Source organism: Microcaecilia unicolor, chromosome 1 (genome assembly GCF_901765095.1).
Source record: "Microcaecilia unicolor chromosome 1, aMicUni1.1, whole genome shotgun sequence".
Classification (NCBI taxonomy): Eukaryota; Metazoa; Chordata; class Amphibia; order Gymnophiona; family Siphonopidae; genus Microcaecilia; species Microcaecilia unicolor.
The window spans coordinates 556,640,363-556,666,893 of record NC_044031.1 but is presented as its reverse complement, the minus strand read 5'-3'; the positions used below and the strand labels follow the sequence as shown (position 1 = coordinate 556,666,893).

The following is a 26,531-nucleotide window of genomic DNA, read 5'->3' as shown; positions in this document are numbered from 1 at the left end:
AGCTGGTCTCTTTGGCCTCTTCAGAGGAGGACATGGAATGACTAATCGCTCTTCCTTTTTCTTCACTGTGCGAGTGCTCCATATGCTGCCATTCAGGAGATTTTTGCTGCATTCCCAGGTGACAGAAACCCACAGGAGTGGGTCCTTTCATGGGACACTGTCGGGGAACACAAGTACCTTTTGGGTAAACTTATGCCTATGGACCCCAGGTATGCCATTGCCTTTGTTGGTCCAACATGTGTTCCCATGTCAAAGTCTTCTTGATACAGCCTCTGAGGTGACATTCGTTACCCAGGGCATGAGGCTTTCCAGGGGTGGGACCAGAATGACCTGCGTATTATGCCCTGTGATATGCCACGTGTGGCTTTTGGTGATAAGAGCACTGGAACACAGGATCAGGTTTGGCTTTCTTTACAGATTGAGACAGTGACTGTCACACACCATGTCACTTTTTCATTGGAAATGATCACTTGAAGAGGTTGCAGCCTATTTTGGATTACGTCCAGGAAGTGGTCTGGTCACAAGTTAACTGCCCTATTCCTTATGAGCAGAGTCAGAGGTTCCAGCTCCGTAGAGCTTAGGGATACTTCCATGCAAATAAATTTCCAATGTTAAGCAAACCCACATCTTTTAGAGCTCTGATTGGAGACAGCTCTGAGAGGGGGATAGGGGCATGGTGAAGTAATCAGAGTCAAGAATGATCTGATTGGTGACTTTGTTCTTCCACTTTTGTGCATGTACCTGGGCAAGATGCCATGCCTCTCATGGGGATTTGCAGCTTACCCTTGCCCTTGGTTATTAGGACTTTTGCCTACCACTTCTCTATTGTCAGAGGCCTGCAATGGCACTCATGTTTGGGCTCAGATAGTTTCATCAGACAGGGAGTTTTATGTGGATATAGTGAGTTATGTCCTTTGGGAGGGAATGCAAGATACCCATGTGGAGCTCCAGACCGTGAGTGCCAACCTGAAGTCTGAAATGACTGGCCCTCAGGTCTGTGAAGTGATGTGCGCTGAAGATGTTTAGATTCTGGGGAGGGTGGAAGACTTTTCTCTCAAGCTATGCCTGAAACATGACAGAGACTCCTGGACAAGGTGGTGTTCTTCGATCCTCATGCATTTTCATATTTTTGGGCCTTGAGCTCATCTCTTGATGCTCTGCTATGCCTGGAGATGACTACTTCCTCTTTGCACTGGTTGGTCACCAATCCTCAGCATGAAGTTGTTGTTTCTGCAGCAGAACCTCTTGAATTTCTGGTGGGAGAGTCCTTACCTGCTGCAGGGGTGAGTTTGTCTATCACTGACAGATTGCCTTCTTCTTGTGACTTCTGGGGAAGACACCTGACTTTGTTTTTACCTCTCCCAGAGGTCTTAGCTATTTTGAGTTGGTCTGGCCATATGATGCACCGTGTTCCCAAGTGCCACTTGAGGAGGACTTTGTGATTTTGTCCAGAAGGTTGTCTTTAACTCAGACTCCTAAAGTGGTCCATTCCATTGCAACTTCATCTCTTCTGGAGAACATTGAAGAGCAAGTGGAGCTTCCATTCAACCAGCCTTTCTCCGAGTTTCCTGCCATGGTGAATGATCAGTTGGAACAGGCTGATACTTGTATTACTAATGTAGAACAGAAGGCACAGTTGACTGAGTTGTTATACCAGTAGAAGGATCTCTTTGCTGGAGATTCCTATGATTGTAGGTTTACTGACCTGCATGTTACCAGTAAGTACCAACTGTACTATCATTACCATCCTGATGAAGAATGTGTTATACCTTCTGACAAGGATTGGGTTATAAAGTTACTGTTGGACCTCATGGACATTTGTGCCACTCCTCAATTGTTCCACAGGAGTGTTTTCTTTCTTTCTTTTTTTTTTAATTGAATTTTATATTACACATATAGGAACTAATACAGAAAATTAGTGAAATATCACATTAAATCAATCAGGAAAATAATCTAACATAATATCTCTATTTCAACCAATATAACAGGCCTGAATCAAGAGAAATCCAAGTACACAAACAGAATGAACAAAGCTATCACAAAAGATAGATGAAGGAGATATCCTAGTGCAAAGACAAACTTCTGTTTAAATATTAACTCGAGAAGTTAATCTAAAAGGGCAACCTATACCAGATTAGTTGGCTTAGTCTGCTGCTGACAACCAGCCTCCACAGTTTTATTACTCAAAAACATTACCAATTGAGATGGTCCAAAGAATAAGCGTTAGTAAGATGTTTTACCACATGTTTACAGGGAAATTTAAGTACAAAAGCTGCTCCAATGTCTACTACTGTAGGACACAGCTATAAAAACTGCATTCAGAGTTTTTGTGTAGCTTTAGTAACATCAGGAAACATCCTCACATTCAAAGATAAAAATGAAGAGCCTTTGTGCCTAAAATACAAGTAGCCAATCCCTATCAAGATCCAGTGCAAAAGTAACTACCAATGTAGATGGAATAACAAGTTTATCTTTAAAAGATTCCAGGAATGCAGTCAAGTTTAAACTATTCTGAGATATAGGAGATAGAACATCCTGCCCTCTCTCACTAGTCTTCTTCTTAAATGGAGGTAAATAATAAGCTCAAGCGATAGTGGGTAATGTTTGGGAGGGTACTTGCAAATACTCAGGCATAAATTTCTTAAACATATCATGAGGAGAAACTCCAAGCTTCTTAGGAAAATTAATCAGACGCAAATTCTTGCGCCTGGCTGTGTTTTACAAACTTTCACATTTGATTTGCAAGGCAGAATTATCTTTCACCAATGCAGTAGGCACAGTATCTATTTTCTTAACTTCTTCTTCTGTCTTCTGGATACGAGACTCACAAACAGTTAAACGTGATTTATGATTTTCTATTAAAAATTCCAACTTCAAGACTTGAGAACTATTTTGCATTAGTTGCTTAGATAGGCCTTGACCCAATGAAACAATCAAAGTCCATAAGTCATCCAAAGTTAATGCCTAAGGTCTTACTGGATTAAATTTAAAAAATGATGTTGGCTGGTCAACCGCAGCAATATTATCAGTCAAACCAAGAGAGGTTGTCCAAGCAGAACTTACTAGGTTAGAAAGTTGTTCCCAAGGTTTCTCCAGGAGATGTGGTGTCAAAACACTAATTGAGGCTGAAACCAAAACTGTGTCCCCCTGCAACAGAGTCGAAGAACCGGAAATAAGATCTTTCTCCTGTGCCTGCCCTACTACAAGCACTTCTTCCCTCACAGCTACAAGACTCATAGGAGGATTCCTCTCTTCAGGGGTCAGCGAAATGGTGTGGTGAGGAGGAAGCTGAATGGGCACATCAACCTCCGCTATCCTCAGTGACCCATCCCCAGATGGTAAATTCCTGGTCACAAAAGCATCCATCATCGAGGAGATTGAAGGAGGAAACAAATGGGCTGCCAACTCAGCAAAGTCTGATTTCTCCTTTCACTTCACATGCTTAGGTGTAAGGTAAGGAGCACGATGTGAACATGTCCTCACTCTAGGGAGCCATCTTGGATTCTCCCCACAGGAGTGCTTTCTTTGTGATTTTTTTAAATCATTTATTTATAATCTTTCATTTTACAAGGGTCACTTGCAAACAGTAATACAGAGATGACTGTAAATTAATACAATATAAGAAAAAGTCTAACCTAGAAAATATATTGTATACAATCTATCACTTTCTTAGACCACAAAATGAAGAGGAACAGGGGGGGAGTTAATAATTGAGATATTATACTAATAAAACCATTGAGGAAAATGGCCGGGCCAGTTCACATACATTCTTATCTTAATTAAAGATCTTATTCTCTAACTTCCAGGCTATCCGAAATCTTTATAGTGTCTAAAAACACTTGAAGCTGATCCGGTTCAAAAAAGACATATTAAGTCCCAAGATTATCAAACATTTGCATGGATATACTAATGAAAATGTTGTTCCCAATTTTTTATTTTGTTTCTTCTCTCAAAGCCAAGAATCTCTTTCTTCTGTCCTGTGTTGATTTTGTAACATCATGGAAGAGCCAAATCCTTTTTCCAAAAATATTTTTTAAAGAATTTTTGAAGTATAGTTTCATAACTGAATTAACATCTTGTTCAAATACTAAAGACACAATTAAAGTTCTTTGCTGAGTTACCTTAGAAAGTGAGTCTTCTAATAAAGCAGATATATTCAAAGGTTCAATTGGTGCATTTTCTGTTCCTATTAATCATCGCTGTGGTAAATAATATCTCTTATTCACCGGAGGAATAGCTGAATTTGGATAGGCTAGCACTTCTATAAGATATTTTCTAAATAGTTCCATCTGATTTATGCCTTCCACCACAGGAAAATTGAGAATTCTTAAGTTCAACCGTCTATTAAAGTTTTCCATTTATTCAATTTTCCTGTTAAGAATAATTTTGTCTTTTATCAACGCTTCCTCTGTATTTTTAATATCTTTTATATCCTGTTGAATCTGCATAATCTGATTCTTAGATTCTTGTTTAGTATTCTCCAAAGATTGTGTTAAAAGGTCAACTTTACTCACGATTACAGACATATCTTGAGCTGTTTTGTAACCATATCAGTCAGATCTTGCAAAGACTTCCAAATAGCCTCGAGGTTAATCTCTGTGTGGGGGATAAAACCTCCTTCTTCTCTCTCCCTGCTCACTGAGTTTGTGCATTGCCGGTTGGAGTCCTGATTTCTTCGACTTCCGAGTCATTCAGGGCCCCTGCATTTCTCCCAGTTTGAGCAGGACACGGAGGAGGATTAAGCTCGGGAAGCGATAGAGATATGTCAATTGCCCGGAGAGTCGAAGCTCTTCCTTCGGCTCGCAACACTGACTCAGCTTCTGCCAATACTTGTGAACTCGCCGTTATATATCTTTCAATCGGTTGCTGAATTGGGGATGATGTTCTGGCCAGCGGCAGTTGGCCTTTCACCAATCCTTTTCTTTTTGTATGAGGCATGAAGAACGAGTTTGCGAACAAACAGCAGCCGACTTGAGAGACAACCTAATGGTCAGGCCGCCATCTTGACTCCCCCTCCCCCCGAGTGTTTTCTTTTTGAAATAGTGATTGGTAAGTAGATGTTACTTATTCATTTGTTGTACAGAATTAATGATGTCAATTTATTAAGTGCCGTTACTGCCCATGAATTTGTCATTCATTTATGCCAACATTTGCAGAGTGCATTTGCCTTTGCCCAAAAGAATTTGGACAGCAGTGCTATTGCCTACTATGATCAAGGGAGTACCTCATAGGAATACCGAAACTGGTGACAAGGTATTCTTCTTCAAATTTTGACCTAGGCTAAAGAAAAGAGATTTTTGCCCAGTTGGCATGGTCCATTCCCTATTGTGGAAAGGTTTTACCTGTGGCTTACCAAATTCGCCTCGTGAAAAATTCTCAAGGAGTACATTCCCTTAAATGGGTCCACATCAATCAGCTGAGAGTGACTTTGTCCCAGATGTATGTCTTGTTGATATGACCCAATTTAACTATGAAGCAGAATAGCTTTTGTTTTTCAGCTACAGAAACAAGCTATGAAGATTCTGTTCCTGGTTTTCATGCTGAATGGAGCTGTTGCCAAATTGATTGACCTTGTTCCCATACCTGGTGTCTTTCCTCAAGATGTTCCTAATCCACTTGTAGCTCTGAACATTTCCTTCCCTTGTTCCTTCATGATTTCCATTGTCTAATCCTGACTAGTGGGTTCCTTTTCCCAAGAATTTTGGTCTTAATGTTGGGGGAGTGTTTTTGTTTTCTTTTTTAAAAAATTTACCTTGCCACAGATCCAGTTGTTCCTGAAATTGAACTTCTGGATGTGTTTCGTGGACATATAATTGACTTTATTTCTGAACTGTGTCCACTCCTTCGGTTTTACGACTCTCTCCATCATCACCATCTTGTGGACTATCTTGTTCCTGATTGCTTCTTGGTATGGGAAGTTTGCCATTTATGCTGCATCATTCGTCACAGTCCATCACCATTGACTCTGAGATTGTATGATTTTGTGGAGACCACCCCTGTTTAATTCTCCATGCGGATGCTTTGCTAAGCATTACATAGTACCATGTGATTTGAATTTTGATTATGTGTTAAGACATTGTACTAATGCCACATTAATTGTTCTAGTATTCATTTATTTGAATTACTTTTGAACACTGCTTTATGACTGACTGACTGACTGACTGAAGTATTTGCTTCTACTTTTTCATTTTTATAGAGAGTTACTTTTGAGTTTTCTGTTCTACTCATGTTTTGATGCATCTCTTTAGACTTGACCATGAGTCCTGGTGTAACCTGTCTAGTTGTATTGTTAGTTAAGATGTAGCTGGAATAGACTCCTTTGTAATTAATTCTACCTCTAGGGGGGAGGAGCTGTAGGGGTCTTTTCCTGCTGTCTCACCTTTGCTGGTTAGGCCTGAACCATTTTTTCCTGATCTAATATGGATGTCACAGTTGTGCCCTGGTTTCAGGCTCTCAGTCATCTCACCCCCTGGTGGCCAGGCCTGGTGGCTACATTGGATTGTCTGTGTGCTGTTTCCCGTTCCAGACTTCAGTCCAGTCCAGTCCGGATCTTCCGGCCTGCCAGACTTGCTTGTCTTGTTTGAGCCTGCACAGCACCCTTAGCTGCCTGGTGATTGCTGCAGCTGAATCTCAGCTGCTGCTGGGCTTATTAGCCTTTTGGAAGCTTTCTGCCTTTGCCTCGCCTAAGGCCCTGGTTTGTTGGTGCTTGTTGCACTTCTGCTTAGCTTGGTTTTTATTCTAGTTCCTTGTCTGAAGCTAGTTAGTCTGTGTGTAGTTTAGCTTAGGGCTATTGTTTGTTTCCTAGACTTGTCCCTTTGTTTGTCTTTTTGTGTTTAGTTTCTGTTTGTCTGTGTTTCTTCTTCAGTGGCTGCTTGGCAGCTTTCAGTTCTGTCTCGTGTTTGTCAGTATTTGTTCTCTGTTTTAGTGGCTGCTTGCAGCTTCCAGTTCCTACCCTGTCCTGTAAGTCCTGTCGGCCGCCTGCAGCCAGGGGCTCAACTCCTTGGGAAGGGTGGCTAGTGCAGGTGAAGTCTTGCTGTTCCTATCTGAGTTCTGTCTTGTTCCTGGTGTGGGGTGGTTTTGCCTGCCGCTGCCGCTCCTCGAAGTGGCCCAAGGGCTCACTAACCTAGTTCCTGCTTTGGAAAACATGGAAATGGATTCTGCAGCCTGAGGCCTGAATACAACAGAAACCAGCTTTCTTCAAGGAATACTTCTTGACATAGCTGTGCTGCTGGCTTCGTCCGAGGACATGTGTTTACATGCACTAGCCATCCTCCTTATCTCCTGGGAGGTGCGGATGAGCAGTTTTCACAGAGACAGAGTCTCCGGTACATCAATGAACCATGGATGGGGAGTTTGCTACCATCAGGCTTGTGACTGATAAGATAATCCTGTTAGAAGCTTCATAAAGCTTCATTGTCATGACTGTGAATAATCTTTTGGACAGTGATGCATGGTTGGTGATTGGTCCATGTGTGTCACCTGACCCAGAGGAATGCAAATGCTGGGCATGAGAAAGAGACAGAGTGAGTTAGAGAACAGAAGATTACTGCCTGGTAGATATAGTGCTCTCTCGGAGGAGCTAGAAATTATTTTTCCTAAACACCTGTAAACTGGATTCCTTGTGCTGAGAGCTGACAGGGTCAAGTTCAGCCACAGGCCAGTGGCTTCCCCAGAGACTGACTAACCAGCTGCACAGAATAGAGACTTTGGACTAAACACTTATTAGATTGTAAGCTCTTTGAGCAGGGACTGTCTTTCTTCTATGTTTGTGCAGCACTGCGTATGCCTTGTAGCGCTATAGAAATGCTAAATAGTAGTAGTAGTAGTAGTAGACCTCAAAGGTGAGATTCAAGATTTTTCTTCTTATGGCTCAGGGTTTAGTTAGCTGTTGTCTTTGCATTCAACTGATTGGTTTATTCATAGGACACTATAGTTGTATAATTATTTATATATATTGGTATAATAATCTGTATATTTTGGTAGTATACAGAGTTTTGTAACTTGCTTTGCATTTTGCCATATTGTTATTTTTATATCTATAGTAAATATTTCCATTTTGGACTTATTTCTTTCATTGGTGTAAAGCCTAAGGGTCACATTTAGGTACTGATCATCCCCTTGTGTCAAACGAGTCAGAGTAATTGCTGAATAAGTAATTTTCGGTCACCTTACAGTGCCTTACACACCTGAACTTAAAAGTCTCTAGGCCTTAAAGCCTGGAGATTCAAAGGTCGATTCTAAAACTCCTTCCTTTGCAAATTCAAGAAGTTATACTTCTTCAATATTTGATGCATCTATCTGATTCAGAAACAAACCAAACAGAGAGGGTAAACAGCATACATAGAAAGTACACAAACAAAAAAAGCAACACTGGGCCTTCAAGACTGGAACAACAGGAGTATTTTATTGACAAGTGACTCGACACGGGCCGTGTTTTGGCGTTAAAAAATGACTGCCTCAGGGGTCAGGGTCTAAATGCAATTTATTTAGAATTGTATTTATGTCCAATATATCCCAAAATGAACGGGGGGAATTCTGTGAAAACAAAGCTCGCCTGTCAGGATGGACAGACCGCAATGCAGAGTGGAGAACTCCTGTGTTAGCCTTGTATTCGCTTAAAACAAAATGTAAGCGAATACAAGACTAACACAGGAGTTCTCCACTCTGCATTGCGGTCTGTCCATCCTGACAGACGAGCTTTGTGTCGGGTCACTTGTCAATAAAATACTCCTGTTGTTCCGGTCTTGAAGGCCCAGTGTTGCTTTTTTTGTTTGTGTTCTATCTGATTCAGGCATCAAGACTTACATAAGTACATAAGTAATGCCACACTGGGAAAAGACCAAGGGTCCATCAAGCCCAGCATCCTGTCCACAACAGCGGCCAATCCAGGCCAAGGGCACCTGGCAAGTTTCCCAAACGTACAAACATTCTATATATGTTATTCCTGGAATTGTGGATTTTTCCCAAGTCCATTTAGTAGTGGTTTAGGGACTTGTCCTTTAGGAAACAGTCTAACCCCTTTTTAAACTCTGCCAAGCTAACCGCCTTCACCACGTTCTCCGGCAACGAATTCCAGAGTTTAATTATGCGTTGGGTGAAGAAACATTTTCTCCAATTTGTTTTAAATTTACTACACTGCAGTTTCATCGCATGCCCCCTAGTCCTAGTCCTAGTATTTTTGGAAAGCGTGAACAGACGCTTCACATCCACCTGTTTCACTCCACTCATTATTTTATATGCCTCTATCATGTCTCCCCTCAGCCGTCTCTTCTCCAAACTGAAAAGCCCTAGCCTCCTTAGTCTTTCTTCAAAGGGAAGTCTTCCCAACCCCGCTATCATTTTAGTCGCCCTTCGCTGCACCTTTTCAATTCTACTATATCTTTCTTCAGATGCGGCGACCAGAATTGAACACAATACTCAAAGTGCAGTCGTACCATGGAGCGATACAACGGCATTATAACATCCTCACACCTGCTTTCCATACCTTTCCTAATAATACCCAACATTCTATTCGCTTTCCTAGCCGCAGCAGCACACTGAGCAGAAGGTTTCAGTGTATTATCGACGACAACACCCAGATCCCTTTCTTGGCCCGTAACTCCTAACATGGAACCTTGCATGACGTAGCTATAATTTGGGTTCTTTTTTCCCACATGCATCACCTTGAACTTGCTCACATTAAACGTCATCTGCCATTTAGCTGCCCAGTCTCCCAGTCTCGTAAGGTCCTTCTGTAATGTTTCACAATCCTGTCGCAAGTGAACGACTTTGAATAACTTTGTGTCATCAGCAAATTTAATTACCTCGCTAGTTACTCCCATCTCTAAATCATTTATAAATATATTATAAAGCAGTGGTCCTAGCACAGACCCATGAGGAACCCCACTAGTTACCCTTCTCCATTGTAAATACTGCCCATTTAATCCCACTCTCTGTTTCCTATTCCTTCAGCCAGTGTTTAATCCACAATAGGACATATCCTCCTATCCCCCTATCTTCATCAGTTCAAATACATTTGGCAACAATTTCTGCTTTCCATGACTTTTCTAATAATAAACCAATATCTTCTCATCCCCTTGTGATCCATTTTATTAAAAGTTAATGGAACATTAGACTCCTATACAATCACCGTACCCTGACTGAAACTTTAATTTTTTCATCCTTCCTTTGAACCCATAGGCTCAGTGGACTTAAAAGTTCTCACTTGGAAGACTACTTCTAGTTGCCATCATGTCACACAGATCACTGAGATTCAAGCTTTAGTCCATTACCCTCTATATACCAAATTCTTTCCTACTATGGTAGTGCTTCAAATGCATCGTCTTTCCACTTGAATCAAGAAATTTGTCTACCAGAGTGTTCTTTCCAAAGCCTCACTCTCATCCAGTAGAACAGACCTTACATTTATTAGACTGTTGACGAGCCCTGTTGTACTATTTTCTTTTCAACTGTTTGTGTCATTTCCTCAACACTCCTTATGTATCTCTGTATCTAAACATACTTTAGATTGGATTGCAGATTGTATATCTTTCTGCTAAAGTACATTTCCCTCATCACCTTGGAGCCCACTGATTGATGTCAAAGTCTTCCTCCACAGCTCATCTCTGAGGCATCTGCAAAACTGCAACCTGGTCATCGCCACACAATTTTTTGAAGCATTACTGTCAAGATCTGGGGTCCTCAAATACAGTACTTGAGATCCATAACCCTGTCTTTTCAGGATTTCCACAATGAATATGTAAGAGATCTATTTGCATTCACTGTTTCCATTACATGAAGATAGATCGCATATATATTCATTGTGGAATTCCTGAAAACTAGGCTAGGTTGTGGAACTTGAGGACTGGATTTGAGGACCACTGCTCTAAAAAATGCAGCTAGATCTTACAGCAAATATGGAGAAGCAGTTCGTCAAAATTTCATTGCATAATCAAAATCTCCTCCACCTTTCATTACATAGATTTCCTAGGTGTTCTTATTATAATTGCAACCCTCTGACTGGGAAGCACCAAGTGTGGCTGCATTATCCAATCTGTTCACGGAGAACCCCCTTTACAGGTAAGCAACTTCATTTTATGTCATTAACATCATGTTAACAATGCTAATAGTAAACACACTGGAACAAAAATACTTAGGCGGCAATATTTGGCACACAGCACTCAGCAATGTTTTTTAAATGATGATCACTGTGGGCTGATTTAGACCCGGATATTCAGTGCAGGGTCTAATCTGGCTACTGGCACTGACTATCTGAGTCTTTGCAGGATATTCACTGCCGGTACCTAGTCAACTAATTGGACATAGTTTGGACAGCATTATCCCCCAATTCTATATATGGCACCTTCAATTACGCGTGCAAATCTGGGCGTATTCTGATTTGTATTCATAACATTATTTGATAATGAGCCAATCAGTGCAGATAAATGGATGCTAAAAAGAACTAACTGGAAATAATTAGAATTTACGTGCACAACTTGCTAATCATATTCTATAATATAATCCATGTAAATTCTACCAAAAAGATATCAAACGGGGGCACTGCTATGGGAGAAGATGGGCGGGTCATGAGCATTCCAAACATTTACGTGTAGTGTTATAGAATAACCTGCTCTGCACCTAAAGTAAGGTGTGGGCATTTACACTAGGTTTTCATTGGCGTAAATGGCTGCACCTAAATTCTAGTTATGTGGACAGATTTAGGCGTATTCTGTAAACCGCTCCTAACTTTAGGCGCAGTTTACAGAATACACTGTGTTTTCCTTCGGCACTGATTTTATAGATGACATATATAGAATTAGGTCATATATGCAGTCCTACTTGCCCAATTATTTATCAGTGCACCAGCACAGAATATCAGCCTTGACTCAGATGATTTCCAGCATCCAGGTCTGCCCTGCCTCCACTCAGGCAGTAACCAGATAGTACCAAGGTCAGAGCTGATACTTGGCAGCAGTCTCAGGGGTCCTTTTTACTAAGGTGCGCTGAAAAATGGGCTATGCTAGTGTAGGCATGTGTTTTGGACGTGTGCAGATCCATTTTCAGCATGCCTGTAAAAAAGGCCTTTTTATAAGTTTTGCCGAAAATTGTCTCACGTCCATTTTGCGTCTGAGACCTTACCATAACCCATTGACTTAGTGGTAATGTCTCAAGCAGTAACCATGTGGTAATCATCTATGCGTGTAGCATGATGATTACTGCTCAGTTTCCGCCGCACATAGGAAAATAAAAATTATTTTCCGGCACGTGTAGCGGACGCATATAAAAATGAAATTACTGCCCAGGCCACGCGGTAGCTGAGCGGTAACTCCAAACTGACACATGTAGGATGTGCGTACGCGCCTACACGGCTTAGTAAAAGGGCCCCTGATTTGTACAGTGCTATTTATATGGGAAGGAGATTCTCCTGCCCTATTAAAAAGTGCTGAATACTGATCTCTAAGTTTCTCCAAATTTTCTACCTGGAAAAATATTTATTTAAACACAGGCATCTGGCTCATAAAATGTCAGGAACATATTAGTGTCAGCTTCATATGTACCTAGCAAGTAGTTCTGAGACATAAACTCTAATTTAAAAAAAATCTTAATTTAATCTCACTAAGTATAATGCAATGAATTAGAAAACTTTCAGCTGTTATAACTGGTCTGACAAACTGTAAAAGTTTGCAGTGTGAAAACAGATTAAGATACCTCGCCTAAAAATTCACTTTCTTCTTCCCGAACTCGGGCTTGATCCCAAAGTGTAATTTCCAACATCCGTTCCCGAAATTCTCTCCGATGAACCGGAGAATAAATGAATGTTTGGTTCCATTTGGGTTCCAAAGTCTTTTTCACTGTTTTTGTTCTTCTTTTGTTTTTATCACTGCAATAGATAAATCATAAAAAAACTTCAAAGCCTATCCCCCTCCTGTGCACTATACAATGTTTTTAGCTATCATGGATCATTATCAATTTAATGGATAAAATGCACTACATAAGATGTACTTTTTTAAACATAAATATAAACATAATGGTCCCACTGACCAGATCAGACCCAGATAGTGCTGCTGAAAGTTTGGTCAGCGCTATCCAAGGCAGTGTCAGGATGATCTAGGGGCAGAATTTTGAAGGAATCTGGGAGGCTGTCCTAACTTTATCAGGATTGTTATCCAGGTACTGATCTGAATATTGCTAGTGACCAGAAAAAAGCCAGCGGTGGAATTATACCTGGATATTCAGTGGTGGTATCATGGTATGGCATGGCACTGAATATCTGGATATAAAAATCTCCCAGCAGCCAGCATTTACAGTCTGAATATTGACTTGGGAAATTTCTGCATTGTATTTCCTCCTTCCTTCTTGGAACTGTCCCACAACAAACGGCTCATGCTCTTTTATGAACTAGTAAAAGTAGTTCAATTCAAATTAAAGTGATCAAGCAAACCTCAGAAAGCTTTCTAATGTGATAAGAAGACCCATGGGGTTGGGAGTAATTTTATAAGAAAGAGACACTTATAAAATTGCTTAGGATATATGCACATAAAAAAGTATGTGCTGTGAGTTGACCTGTATACATGTCTATCTTGTGTAAAATTAAGAATTCGGGGGGGGGGGGGGGGAGGGAGAGTTTGGGAGATGTTTGCAACAGGTATAAATTTGTGTAAACTTTCCAGGAGGTAATATGACACCTATATAGATAAGCTGTTTTTATAATATACACTTAATTTATGCATAAATCTGCTGCATAATTTAGCCAAGTTCAAAACTGAAAAATCCCTTGGGGAAAAAAAAGAGTGCAATGCAGAAAATCAAAACAAAAACTATGCCCAAACCAAGAATTAATATGAAATAGGCAAATATAGTGTTGTAGGGAGAAGCTCCGGAACTCATTGCTCGAGGATATGGGAAAAGCAGTTACATAAGAGCATACTGGGTCAGACTGATGGTCCATCTAGCCCAGTATCCTGTTTCCAACAGTGGCCAATCCAGGTCTCAAGTACCTGGAAGAAACCCAAATAGTAGCAAAATTCCATGCTACGCATCCCAGGGCAAACAGTGGCTGCCTCATGTTTACCGTAATAGGAGACTATGGACTTTTCCTCCAGGAACCTGTCCAAACCTTTCTGAAACCCAGATATGCTAACCGCTGTTATACAGCTGTTACAAATATCTTTGTATTTTTTTAAACAGTAAAAAATCAATTCATGATTACCCTATTTACACTACTCAGGATTTTGTAGACCTGTATCATATCCTTCCTCTGCAGTCTCTTTTCCAAGCTGAACTGCCCTAACCTCTTTAGCCTTTCCTCGTGAGAGGAGTTCTGTCTCCTTATTTTGGTTGCCCTTTTTCTGTTTAAATGATTTTTATTGACTTTTTCATAACTGAAGTACATACTCGCTGGTGCAAACAATCTCAATTCTTATACAATCTCCTCTGTTAACAGCAAACTTCTAAATACTGAACCCTCCTCACCCTCAATCCCCCCCTCTTCTCCCCCTCCCCCCATCCCCCCCCCAAATGGCAATTCCATAATTGTCTTGTGGGCCGTACTGCCCTGTCTTTTTACATATTCAATAAGTACCCTCGTGCCTTAGGCATCAATGTGTCCATGAACAGGCCCCACCTGTGGTAGAAGCTCCTCTCTCTGGCGGGGGGCTGTTGCTTTGCTTCCAGTCTTTCAAATCTCATAAGCTGTATCATCTCCCCTCTCCAGGACTGGTATAGAGGGGGGCTTTGGAGACAACCATGCTGTTAATATGCTATGTTTGGCTACAATAATGGCTCTAGACGCAAATTCTTTCATACCCAGCTGATTTGGACCACAGATTTGTAGCTTTCCAAATAGTAGCTCTGGATTTAATTGCCAGTCCCTGTGCCATATACGTGATATCCACTTCAGTAGCCTGCCCCAGAAAGTGTGAATTTTTGGGCAAACCCAAAACATATGTCCAAGGGTGGCTCCCTCTACCCCACATTTTGGGCACGCCCCATCCGAGGACAGCCCCATATAGAATGCCCTCCTTGGTGGTATGTGGGCTCTGAGTGCCATTTTGTATTGGATTTCCCAATGTTTTGATAAATGGGTTATCCGCCATAGCCTCAATACATGATCTTTCAGCGTTCCAGCAGCTATAGTCACTCCCAGCTCCTAACTCCATACCTCTGACAGCTTCCTAGTGTCGAGCTCTGCCTTTGTGTCTTTTATGTGCCTATGGTGGAACGTCAGTGGAACCTTCTGTTGGGATCTGAAAGTAAACGCTTCCGCCAGCTCCTCCTGCACATCTTCAGTTAGGGAATCCCATGGTAAGCTAGCTATATAGTGTTTCAGCTGGTAGTAGTAAAATATGTCAGATGTGGTTAACTTAAAGCTTTTCTGCAGTTCATCAAAAGATTTAATTTTCCCGTCTTCTGTCAACACCTGGGTCAGATAAATCAAGCCTTGTTGATTCCATCTCCTATATGCATTATGTAACTGCCCTGGCTTAAAATCTGGGTTCCCGCATATAGGCAGGTACGGCATCGTTTTTTGCTGTGAAACGGTGCAATCTGCAGACCCATCTCCAAACCGCTCGTGCGGTTGTAAAGATTCCTGTATCTATATATTCATTGCATGTTATTGTAATTGGTGCATGTAACAGATATCCAGGGTGTATCTTTTGTAGACCTGTTATCTCTATTTCAGTGGCCGAGAAATAACTTGTTCCTCTGAGCCAATCATTTATGTGGCGCATGCCACTTGCCACAGTTAAGTGTCATATACTCTGGAGCCCCAGACCTCTGTATTCCACTGGGGTTTCTAGTGTCCATAGTGGTATCCTAGCCCGTTTCCCCCGCCAGAGGAATCTCTGAATAACTCAGTTCAACGTCTTTTCATCAGAGTCTGTGAGGAATAGCGGGAGCACCTGGAATACATAAAGCCACCTAGGCACAATCATCATGTTTATTACAGCAATACGTCCCATCAAAGACAATGGGTAATCATGCCATAACTGCAATCTTGTGCGTGTATCCCCAATCAACTTAGAGACATTTAAGTGATATAGCTGCGTCAATTCCTTTGGTATACGGACCCCCAAGTATCTAAACTCTCTTTCCGCCCAAGTCACATTAAGTTGCCTTTGGGTCCCTTCCCCCTGCACCATCATGGCTGTTGATTTTTTAAGATTTAAGGTAAACCCTGAAAGCAGACTATTCCTCTCAATTTTTTGTAACAAGATTGTCTGGATTGGTAGTCAAAATCAATAAATTGTCTGCAAATGCTAACGCTTTGATCTCATGAGCTCCAATCCTTGCCCCCTGTATCTCTCGTTCTAATTTTATTGCTCTAAGTAGTGGTTCCAGCACAAGTATAAACAGTAGGGGTGACAAAGGGCACCCCTGACGTGTTCCCTTATTAATCGGAAAATGTTCACTTTTCACTCCATTAATGAGGATCGCCGCCGAGGGTTCTTTATATAAGGCGTTAATGGCATCATGGAACCAACCCTGGAAACCCATATAGTGCAGTGTACCAAACATAAACTCCCAGTCTACTTTGTCAAATGCTTTTTCTGCGTCGAGATTTGGTTGCCCTTTTTAAAACCTTTTCTAATTCTGCTATATCTTTTTTGAGATAAGAAAACCAGAACTGCAGTGCTTTAAAAAAAAAAAAAAAAGGAAAAATTCCTGTAAGTAAAGTCCATAAAAGATTATTTAAATAGACTTGAGAAAAGCCACTGCTTATCCACTGGAATAAGTAGCATTGCATCTAGCTACTTTTTGGGTTCTGCAAGGTGCTTCTGCCCAGGATTGGCCACTGTTAGAACAGGATACTAGGCAAGACGGACCTTTGGTTTGACCCAGTAAGGCAATTCTTATGTTCATACCTGGGCAAATGACTTTCTAAAGGTTGTCCTTAAAGTCAGTTAAAAATACAATGGGGTTAAATTGCACATGTGTGTTTGGCCAAATTAAGGGCCTCTTTTACAAAGCCGTGCTACTGATTCTCGGTGTGGCAAATGAGAGGAAGCTCATTCAATTCCTATGGGATTCCTCTCATTTGCTGCATGGGAATCACTAGTGCAGCTTTATAAAAGAAGCCCGCAGGAAAGTCATTCCCTACCATATTCAGGGCAGGGTCACAGGTTAGATTTGAAATCTAAGATTTGAAATCTATGCATATGATTTTCCAAGAAAATCTGACCACACCAAAAACAGACACAAAATTAATTGGTCCATGAGTAATTATTTTTAAAGAAAAACTGCATGAATAATTCCCCTATGAAAATTAGGCAAGATATATACAAACAAAAACTTGAAAGTATGAAGGGTGCTTGAAAATTTCCTCATTACCTTACTTCAAAATCACACTCTTTTTCCAATACACCTGAATAGTTCAAGTGGCATCATAAAATTCAATTTTAGGACAGTATACATCTTCTACAAGTCATATAAACAGGTCCTTGTGTAAAACTTTTACAGCAGGTAGAATTAGCCAGTTTGCCATCTTTGTCTCCATAATCTTGTGGTAGATATTCACTTGCTTTAAGTAGAGGTGTCAAACTGCATTCCTGGAAGGCTGCAATCAGGCTTTCAGGCTCTCTCTAAGGTAAAATTATGTATCATACCTGATAATTTTCCATTAATCATAGCAGATCAATCCATAGACTGGTGGGTTGTGTCCATCTACCAGCAGGTGGAGATAGAGAGCAATCTTTTGCCTCTCTATATGTGGTCATGTGCTACCAGGAAATCCTCAGTATAGTCGATATCAAAGCTCCATTCGCAGGAATCACCAAACATAGAGAATTACACTCACAAAGGGACACTCCGCCAAAGCGGGGGGGGGGGGGGGGCACCCACACCCACCGACGCGGGGAGAACTGGTATGTCCTGCTACCGCAACCGCGGAAGGAGCTGGCTTAATCCATCACCGCCAAAGTGAGAGGGAAACAAAGCTACCCTACTACCGCACGAAGCGGGAGGAAGCACTGGCATAATTTAGCTATGAATCCAACCACCGTCGAAACGGGGGGAAAGAAGCAGCAGCTCACTATAACACAAAGTCGTCCCAACTCCAGGGAAATCCAAATGGAAGAACTTGAACTCAAAGTCCTCCTGAACAGGAACTGAAGTCTAAACTTGAACCTGAAATATAACTGAACTAGAACAAACAGTACAGATATCTGGGAGGGACTATGGATTGATCTGCTATGATTAATGGAAAGAAAATTATCAGGTATGATACATAATTTTACCTTCCATATCATCAAGCAGATCAATCCATAGACTGGTGGGATGTACCCAAGCAGTACTCACCCAGGGCGGGACATGGAAATCCCAGAACGCAACACTGAAGCTCCACACTGGGCCTTGGCCTGTGCTGCCATGTCCAAGCGATAATGCCGTGAGAAGGTATGAACCGACGCCCAAGTCGCCATCTGCAAATCTCCTCCCAGGAAACGGACCTGGACTCTGCCATTGAAGCCGCCTGTGCTCTAGTAGAATGAGCCTTCAGCTGGATAGGCAGCACCTTCCCTGCGGCAACATAAGCCGCCGCAATCGTTTCCTTGACCCAACGTGCCACGATAGGTTTAGATGCCTGCAGACCCCTACGGGGGCCCACGAACAGCACGAACAGGTGATCCGACTTCCGGAAATCGTTGGTCACTTCCAAGTATCTGATGATAACTCGTCTAACATCTAGGCATCTGAGAGCATGATACTCCTCTGGATAATCCTCCCTATGGAAGGAGGGTAGACAAAGCTGCTGATTCACATGGAAGCGAGAAACAATCTTGGGCAGGAAGGAAGGCACTGGGCGAATAGACCCTCCTGCCTCCGTGAACCACAGGAATGGCTCTCTACACGAGAGCGCCTGGAGCTCGGAAACCCTCCTGGCTGAAGCGATTGCCACCAAAAAGACCGCTTTCAACGTCAGGTCCTTCAGAGATATTACTTTAGGATTCAGGCACAGTGAATGGCTATAATTTGCTCAGCCCCCTGAGGAAGCTCAAGAATAGAGTGAAACGGAGAGCCCCGTTGGGCAGAGATACAAAGCTAAGTGGCATAACATATACCTCATGAAGTGCCTTAGAATGTTATAATTATCTAGAAATATCAAATGATTCATGGAGTGACAATTGATTTAATGAATAAATATGTGGAGTTTTTTGACCAATGATAATAACGGAGTCTAGAAGAAGCTGGCATTTAGAAAAATATTTGTTCTGCTGCCAAGCGTAGACTACTGAGGTCTTTTTCTCCACAACATTCATTTGAATCACTTCACATAGTATTGGCTCATGGTGATTAGTTATCATTAATTTTTTGAAACTTCAGCTTGCATAATTAACACAACATTGATAACTGCTGCCAAAGACAAAGGACCTTATTTACTAAGCTGTGCCAGAGGCACGCTAATGTTTTTAGCGCACACTGACAATAGAGACACCCATAGGAATATATGGGCGTCTCTAGCATTAGCGTATGCTAAAGACACTAGTGCGCCTTAGTAAACAGGGCCCAAACTGTCTCTTGCTATACATAGAATCTCTATAAGTCTGCATGAAATGAATTCTTAAACAAGAAAAGCAATATTTTCTGACTTAAATAAAACTGTACAAGTGAATTTAGAAAAAGAGCTAAACAGTATACTGAAGCAACATTTTGAACCAAAGATATCTAAAGATAATTATAAATCCTAAATAAAAAGTTTTACTGAAGCAACAACAGAGCTCCTCTTCCTAAGAAGCTGACACTTCAAAGGGACTCAGACCCTCAGCAAGAACTGTCTGAATAATTAACACACAATTGATAACTGCTGCCAAAGACAAACTGTCTTTTGCTATACTCTAAAACTCTATAAGTCTGCATGCAGTGAACTATTAACCAAGGAAATCAATATTTCTGACTTAAATAAAACTGTTTAAGTGAATTTGGAAAACAGCTAAACAGTATACTGAAGCAACATTTTTAACCAATAAAGATATCTAGGGATAATTATCAAGTTTTGTGGAGATCTAAAAACAGTACTCCCTTAGCATTGCTTTTTAGCTGCATTCTAAAGAGTGCTTAAAGTCAATTACTCTCCTTTGTCTTTCAATTACCTGAATTGCTCAGCTCCCCTCTTCTTCCCCTCTCCATTGCCTGTAGTAATTCCAAGCTTGCAACTTGAATAAAGATAATTATCTGGATTTGTAACCATGAGAGCTACACTGTGGCCTGTCACCCGCCCTTAACTCTCCTTTCACAGCTGTATGACTGGCTATGGAAGAACGACAGCTTGAAAGAGAAACCCAAGGAAGGCTTAAGGTCAATTACTCTCCTTTGTTTCCTTACTGCTGCACGCCTGACTATGGAAGAATGGCAGCTTGAAAGACGGGCCGTGCCTAATAACGGTAAGTCATAGCATCATATTGAAGTCTGCCACAATGGCACATCTACACCTACCCACCTTATGGGCCCTAGAACACCATGACCTCTCCTCATTATCAATTCCTTTTACCCTCAAGAAGGACTCTGTTATGAAGTCTTTAACAGTGCACATTTAGGTCTGATACAGAATGCTAAACCTGACTTAAATTAGCTCAAAATGTTATCACCATGAAGTGGCTCAAATGAATTTGCTTAGCCCTTTTGAGCATGTTGGGCAGCAACCTACCAGATAACTTTGTGTCTAATCCTATCCCCATAATCTATAATCCGTCTAGATAACACTGTACTAAAAAACACCCTACCTGTAATGTCAGATACCTGCTAGACAATGAATATATATACCATCAGAACAGTATTATGGTTTCAGACCAGAACCAAATGGCTAACATTTGACGACCTAAAATACTTGTTACCTTGTGAAATTACCCAAACAAGTCTCCCCTTTGGAACACAAGTCTCAACTCACTCCTGTCCCCGTTATTTATATTAATGCCAGGTCTGTGGGGAACAAGACTCTCTTATTCAGGGATTCACTAGAATCTTCAGATCTGGGCCTTCTGTGTATCTCAGAAACATGGTTCACAGAAGCTGACAGAACGATATTGCCTTGCATCTATCCACCCGGTTATGGTATTCTTCACTCTCCAAGACAGTGTTAAAAGGGAGGCAGACTTGCTCTTATATTTAAGAGTTTTTTCCCACATGTCTTTAGTTAGTTTTGGGGTTTTCCCTGAACTGGAATATATACAGTGTAAATTCTATGATGATTCAAAAGAGGCATATCAAATCGCCTTATTCCTCATTTACCGTCCTCCGGGAACTTGGTCTAAGGCAGAACCTCAACTTGTAGTGATTACTTCCTCTGCCATGTCATGATTTTCTACAATTATCTTCCTGGGTGACTTAAACCTACACTTGGAAAATGATGCAGGCACCAATGTCCACAACTTCAAATCATTGCTGAAGGATTGTGAGCTAACTACATTCTTCAAGGGTGGAACCCATGAAAAAGGCCATACGTTAGACTGCATGACTTCTTATTCTAATGACCAGTTCATTCAAATGGAAGCCAGTACCATGGTCTGACCACTTCCAACTGGATTTCACTATTGATACCTGTATGTCAAGCTTAACCAGACACGTCATCCCAACTCATCAACTCCAAAGGTAAAATCAACGAGGCCACTTTCTGCTGTGAGCTAACACATTCCCTCACTACTCATCTCCTACATATGGTTCGATCATATCTAGCTGGGATATTAAGGTGAAAGCCATACTAGACAAAATTGTTCCATTTACCACTAAAATGGTCAAGACATCCAGAAATTCACCATGGTTTACAAAAGAACTATCCATCCTAAAAAGGGAATGTCAATAATTTGAAAAGCAATGCTGAAAGAACAAAGATACTACTGATAAATCCAAATGGAAGTCAGCCTTCTGATGCTACAAAAAGAAGCTAGATGATTCAAAATGTCAGTACTATAGCAGCCTATCAAGATGATCCTGACAAAAACAAACTTTTCTCCTTAGTTAAAACACTAGCTTCCACTAAAGATGATGAACATGTCTCACTGCCCAAGACCTAGCTGATCATTTCACCAATAAGATCCTCCAAATTAAGTCTGAACCATCTAAAGCTACTCCAACAGAGGAAAATAGTCAACTCGTAGTAAAGCCTCAATCACCAGAGATCCTACAACCCAAGGACTCAAAATGGACAAAACTGGTAATCTTGTCAACCACTAACAGTTCAGGATGTAAGATCACTGCTGGTGAAAGGCTCCCGAGCCAACTGCTCCCTGGATCAATGCTCAAAATACCTAATCAAATCCATCCCTATGGAAGCAGTAAGCTGGTTACTCTATGATCTCAATGAGCTGTTAAAAACTGGCTCTCTTCCTCCTGATATGGGCAAAATTGTTCTCACTCCGCTGTTGAAGGGATCTGGGCTACATGTAACATTTCCTACAAACTACCATCCAGTGACAAGCACACCTGTTTTTACTGAAGTATTAGAAACCTATATTAGTAAACAACTCTATTTATATCTGGAAAAAGTTTCTATATTACACTGGTCACAATTTGGCTTCAGATTGTCACATAGTGGAGTGGAGGAGTGGACTAGTGGTTAGAGCACTGGTCTTTCAATCCAGAGGTGGCCGGTTCAAATCCCGCTGCTGCTCCTTGTGATCTTGGGCAAGTCACTTAACCCTCCATTGCCTCAAGTACAGACTTAGATTGTGAGCCCTCCTGGGACAAAGAAATATCCAGTGTACCTGAACGTAACTCACCTTGAGCTACTACTGGAAAAGGTGTGAGCAAAATCTAAATAAATAAAATAGTAAATAAAATAGTATGGAAACATTGCTGCTAGTTCTAACTACATATGTCAAACACCACCTATGCAAAGGTGACCAAGTAATTCTTCTCAAATGTGATATATCTGCAGTGTTTGATGCGGTTGACCACACACTGCTACTCAAACGCCTGGACCAAATAGGAATAACAGGGACTGTGCTCAAATGGTTCAGTGAATTCCTTTCAAATGAAAGCTATTCTGTCAAGCAAAACAACCAACTTTCCAACTACTGGTCTAACAGTCAGGTCCCGCAGGGATCTCCCCTCTCACATATCCTGTTTAATCTCTTTATGTTACCCCTTGCCTCAATACACCTGGATTTTAATGAACTACTATTACTCTACATGGATGACATCATGATTCTCTTACCAGTGACAGCATCAAAGATACAACTCAGGCTGTAGTGAATCACATGACTGCTGTTAGCACCTGGTCTCTGACCAATAAATTGAAATTGAACGTGCAAAAAACCAAGGCCCTGTGGTTCTGAAATCAAGGTGTTGAGGTCCCATCATCAATATCTTTGTCCAATGGTCAAAGTTTTACAGTCGAGTCTGAAACCAGAGTACCAGGGGTATTGCTTGATTCTTAACTCACCTTCTCTTCTCATATTAATCAGCTATGGAAGAAAACACTATTCAAAATGAGACAGCTAAGTCGAGTCAGACCACTCTTCGACCAAAAAGCCTTCATACTACTAGTTCAAATGATAGTCCTACCTCTCTTGGATTACTGTAATGTTCTATTTCTTGGTATTAAGTGTCAATATCAGAAAAAAACTGCACATCATACAGAATACAGCTGCTAGACTAATATACAGATTGAATAGATGTACTAGTGTTTCAACTCATCTTAACAAACTGAAATGGCTTCCCATAGCAGAAAGACTCAGGATCAAAGCTGCATGTTTAGTTTTTCAAATCTTACAGGGTTTTACCTCTGAACTGCTAAGACCACTTCACTACGTTTGGTCCAGTCTAACAGACTGAAAGAACAACTGATGCTAGCATCACCATTTCAGAATCATAAGATTTTCATGTCTCTATTCCTTGTATTTGGAGTTAAAATATGGAACTCTCTACCTATTGCCATCAGAAGAGAAAACAGCTATATTAGCTTCAGGAACAGAATAAAAACCTTTCTCTTATCAAAGACTGCTTCATAACAATTCATTGAGTTCTACCTCCTAGTATCATCCATTATCCTTTCCTGTAATGTTTTTGGTCTCATTCATTACACCAATGGTCTCTAATTGTTCTCATACTTCACACTAACATTATCAGATTTTGTCTCGCCTAGAATGTAAATCGCACTGAACCCTGGAAAGAGGATACTGGCGGTATACAAGAATTGATTTGATTTGATAATTTATGAAAATTAGTAAGCTTATAACCTTTGTCCCCACCTAAACTTTGTCTCTGTTGCTACTCACTTTTTATGCTCCTAACTTTAGGAATTTAGTGGAAATTTAAAAATAAAGTTATGCCCTAGTAAATTTTCATAGAGGACAAGTTAGGAGCATAAATCTCAAAGGGACACTTTTACTAAGCTACGGCAAAAAGTGGCCTTAGTATGCCTTTATATGGGTCTTTCCCGTGTGGTAAGGCCATTTTTTCTGCAGGGGTAAAATGGCTGATTTTCAGAATTTTTCATTAATGGCCACACACTGTGAGTTCACACAATGTCACTGGCTGTCATTTGGATATTTTCACTGGCACTTTATGCCACAGATTCTTGATGGGATGGAGATTTGGGATAGTCAATTGTTGTCACCATGTTTTTATTCCATTCAACAAAATTCTTAGACCTATGACAAGGAGCTTTGTCATCCTGGAAGATGTAATCACCGAAGAACAAATGCTCAGATGATGGGCAACATACATTTCTTTAGGATTTCCACATAGTTCATTGCATTCACCATCTTTTCCATAGTAAGTAGCCTTCCAACACAGGTGGGGAGATGTTGCTCTATCAATATCAGTGTCTATTTTTGAGTTTTATAATTTTTCATGAATCAATCTGTTTAAAATTACAGTATTTTGAAAATGGCATTTTTTGAACTTGTTGGGCTCTATGCCATTTGTTTTGATTTTGGAAATACCTATTATGAAATCCTATATATTAATTCTCACCTTCAACATTCTGAGGCTGCCTGGAACCGTGGATCCCTTGGAGGTGGTCTGGAGTTGGAGTAGATAATAGTGACATCACACAACCCACACCAGATTGGCCAGTAGAAGGGAGAGGGGCGGAGCCACGATACAGGAAGCAGCGAATCAGCACAACACGGGGAATGCACAGCAGCAGGAACAGAAGCCTCTCTCATACAGTCACTCTCACATACACTCTCTCAAACATACAAACTCAGAGGAAAACCTTGCTAGCGCCCGTTTCCTTTCAAACAGAAACGGGCCTTTTTTTACTAGTTTTAAATAATTTTTGGGTGCTGGAAGTATTTTAAGTATCACCGAAGAGAAACTTTGACCTCCAGTATGATTCATATAAACTTGCTACTTTGAAGCATGGTTGTTTTTCAACTGATCAAGGAGGTTACTGCTCTGAAGTGATACTGCTATGGATGTAAGTAATTTCACTTTTAGGTACTTATTTGTTCATTTTTTTAGATGCTGACATCCTGCTCATTTAATCACACTTTGTTGTTTTAGTCTTTGGCAATAGTAGTGGTTCCCAAACCTGGTCCAGGAGGCACCCCAGCCAGTCAGGTTTTCAGGATACCCACAATGAATATTCATGAGAGAGATTTGCATGCAGTGAAGGCAGTGTATGCAAATCTTTCATATGAATATTAATTGTGGGTATCCTGAAAACCTGAATGGTTGGGGTGCCTCCTGGACCAGGTTTGGGAACCACTGGCCTATAGTATTAACTATTAGAGGAAAGAGCTTTCTGAGTACCCAGTAGGTATAAGTCCTTTTTGGCTAATTTACTGAGCACAGAGTTAAAGAATGAATGATCACATATAGTTATGCTGGATTCTGTTTAGATTCATGACCATTTGAGAATGTTATACTATTTTTTGGTCAGCTTATTTCTGTATTTGACATTTATGCATGTGTTTTAGTATTTAGTTTTAAGATTCATATTTCATTGTTTTTTATTATGATTTATTTATTCATTTGTTTGATAGAAAACTGTATGTGTCTGACTTTAATTTATTTATATGTTCTGATTGGCAGTTTTGCCACTGATGCAGCCTTTCTGTGGTGGCCACGTTGGGCATCTTGAATAATAAAAGTTTTTCACTTCAATTTGTTGGTCTGCTCTGCTTTGTCTGTGGACAATCCCATTTTTCTCACTACAAGCCAGTATAAATGGTAGATCACACAGAAATTCTTTTCGTTAGGATTTTGTTATTTTTTTTAAGCAAATGAACACTGAAGAAAAGAATTTCTTTGTGATCTGCTACCTTTTCTACTATCTTGGATCTTGTTGATCGTCTGCCCTGTTGCTTCTTTGGACCAAGATCTATAAACCTACCCAAACAGTGCAAGATGGTGACTTTAAAAAATGCAGACTGATATATAACAATTTAAATGAATATAACAAAATGATGCTTAACAGCTAGCATATATTTCCTTAAGCTATAGACATAATTGATAAATTACATTAAAAAATTAGTAGATATAGATACATATATAGAGACATGTAGAAATACAGATATACATATAGTGATTGGGAGAAATGAGAAACCCTAGATTTCATTACCTAACCTTATTGTTTAAATTAAGCAAATTTGGGTGATTTGTATAAACAG

General features: G+C 40.6%; 1 protein-coding gene across 36 annotated transcripts in view; it reads right to left on the bottom strand.

The window, feature by feature from the left end:
- Positions 1-26,531, bottom strand: part of RIMS2 (regulating synaptic membrane exocytosis 2) — a 1,685,778-nt gene that overhangs the window by 535,592 nt on the left and 1,123,655 nt on the right. For all 36 annotated transcript variants that reach the window (XM_030217702.1, XM_030217600.1, XM_030217677.1 and 33 more), the window contains one exon: positions 12,688-12,859. In XM_030217702.1, coding sequence (XP_030073562.1) covers positions 12,688-12,859 — 172 coding nt within the window. The remainder of the gene's footprint in view (positions 1-12,687; positions 12,860-26,531) is intronic.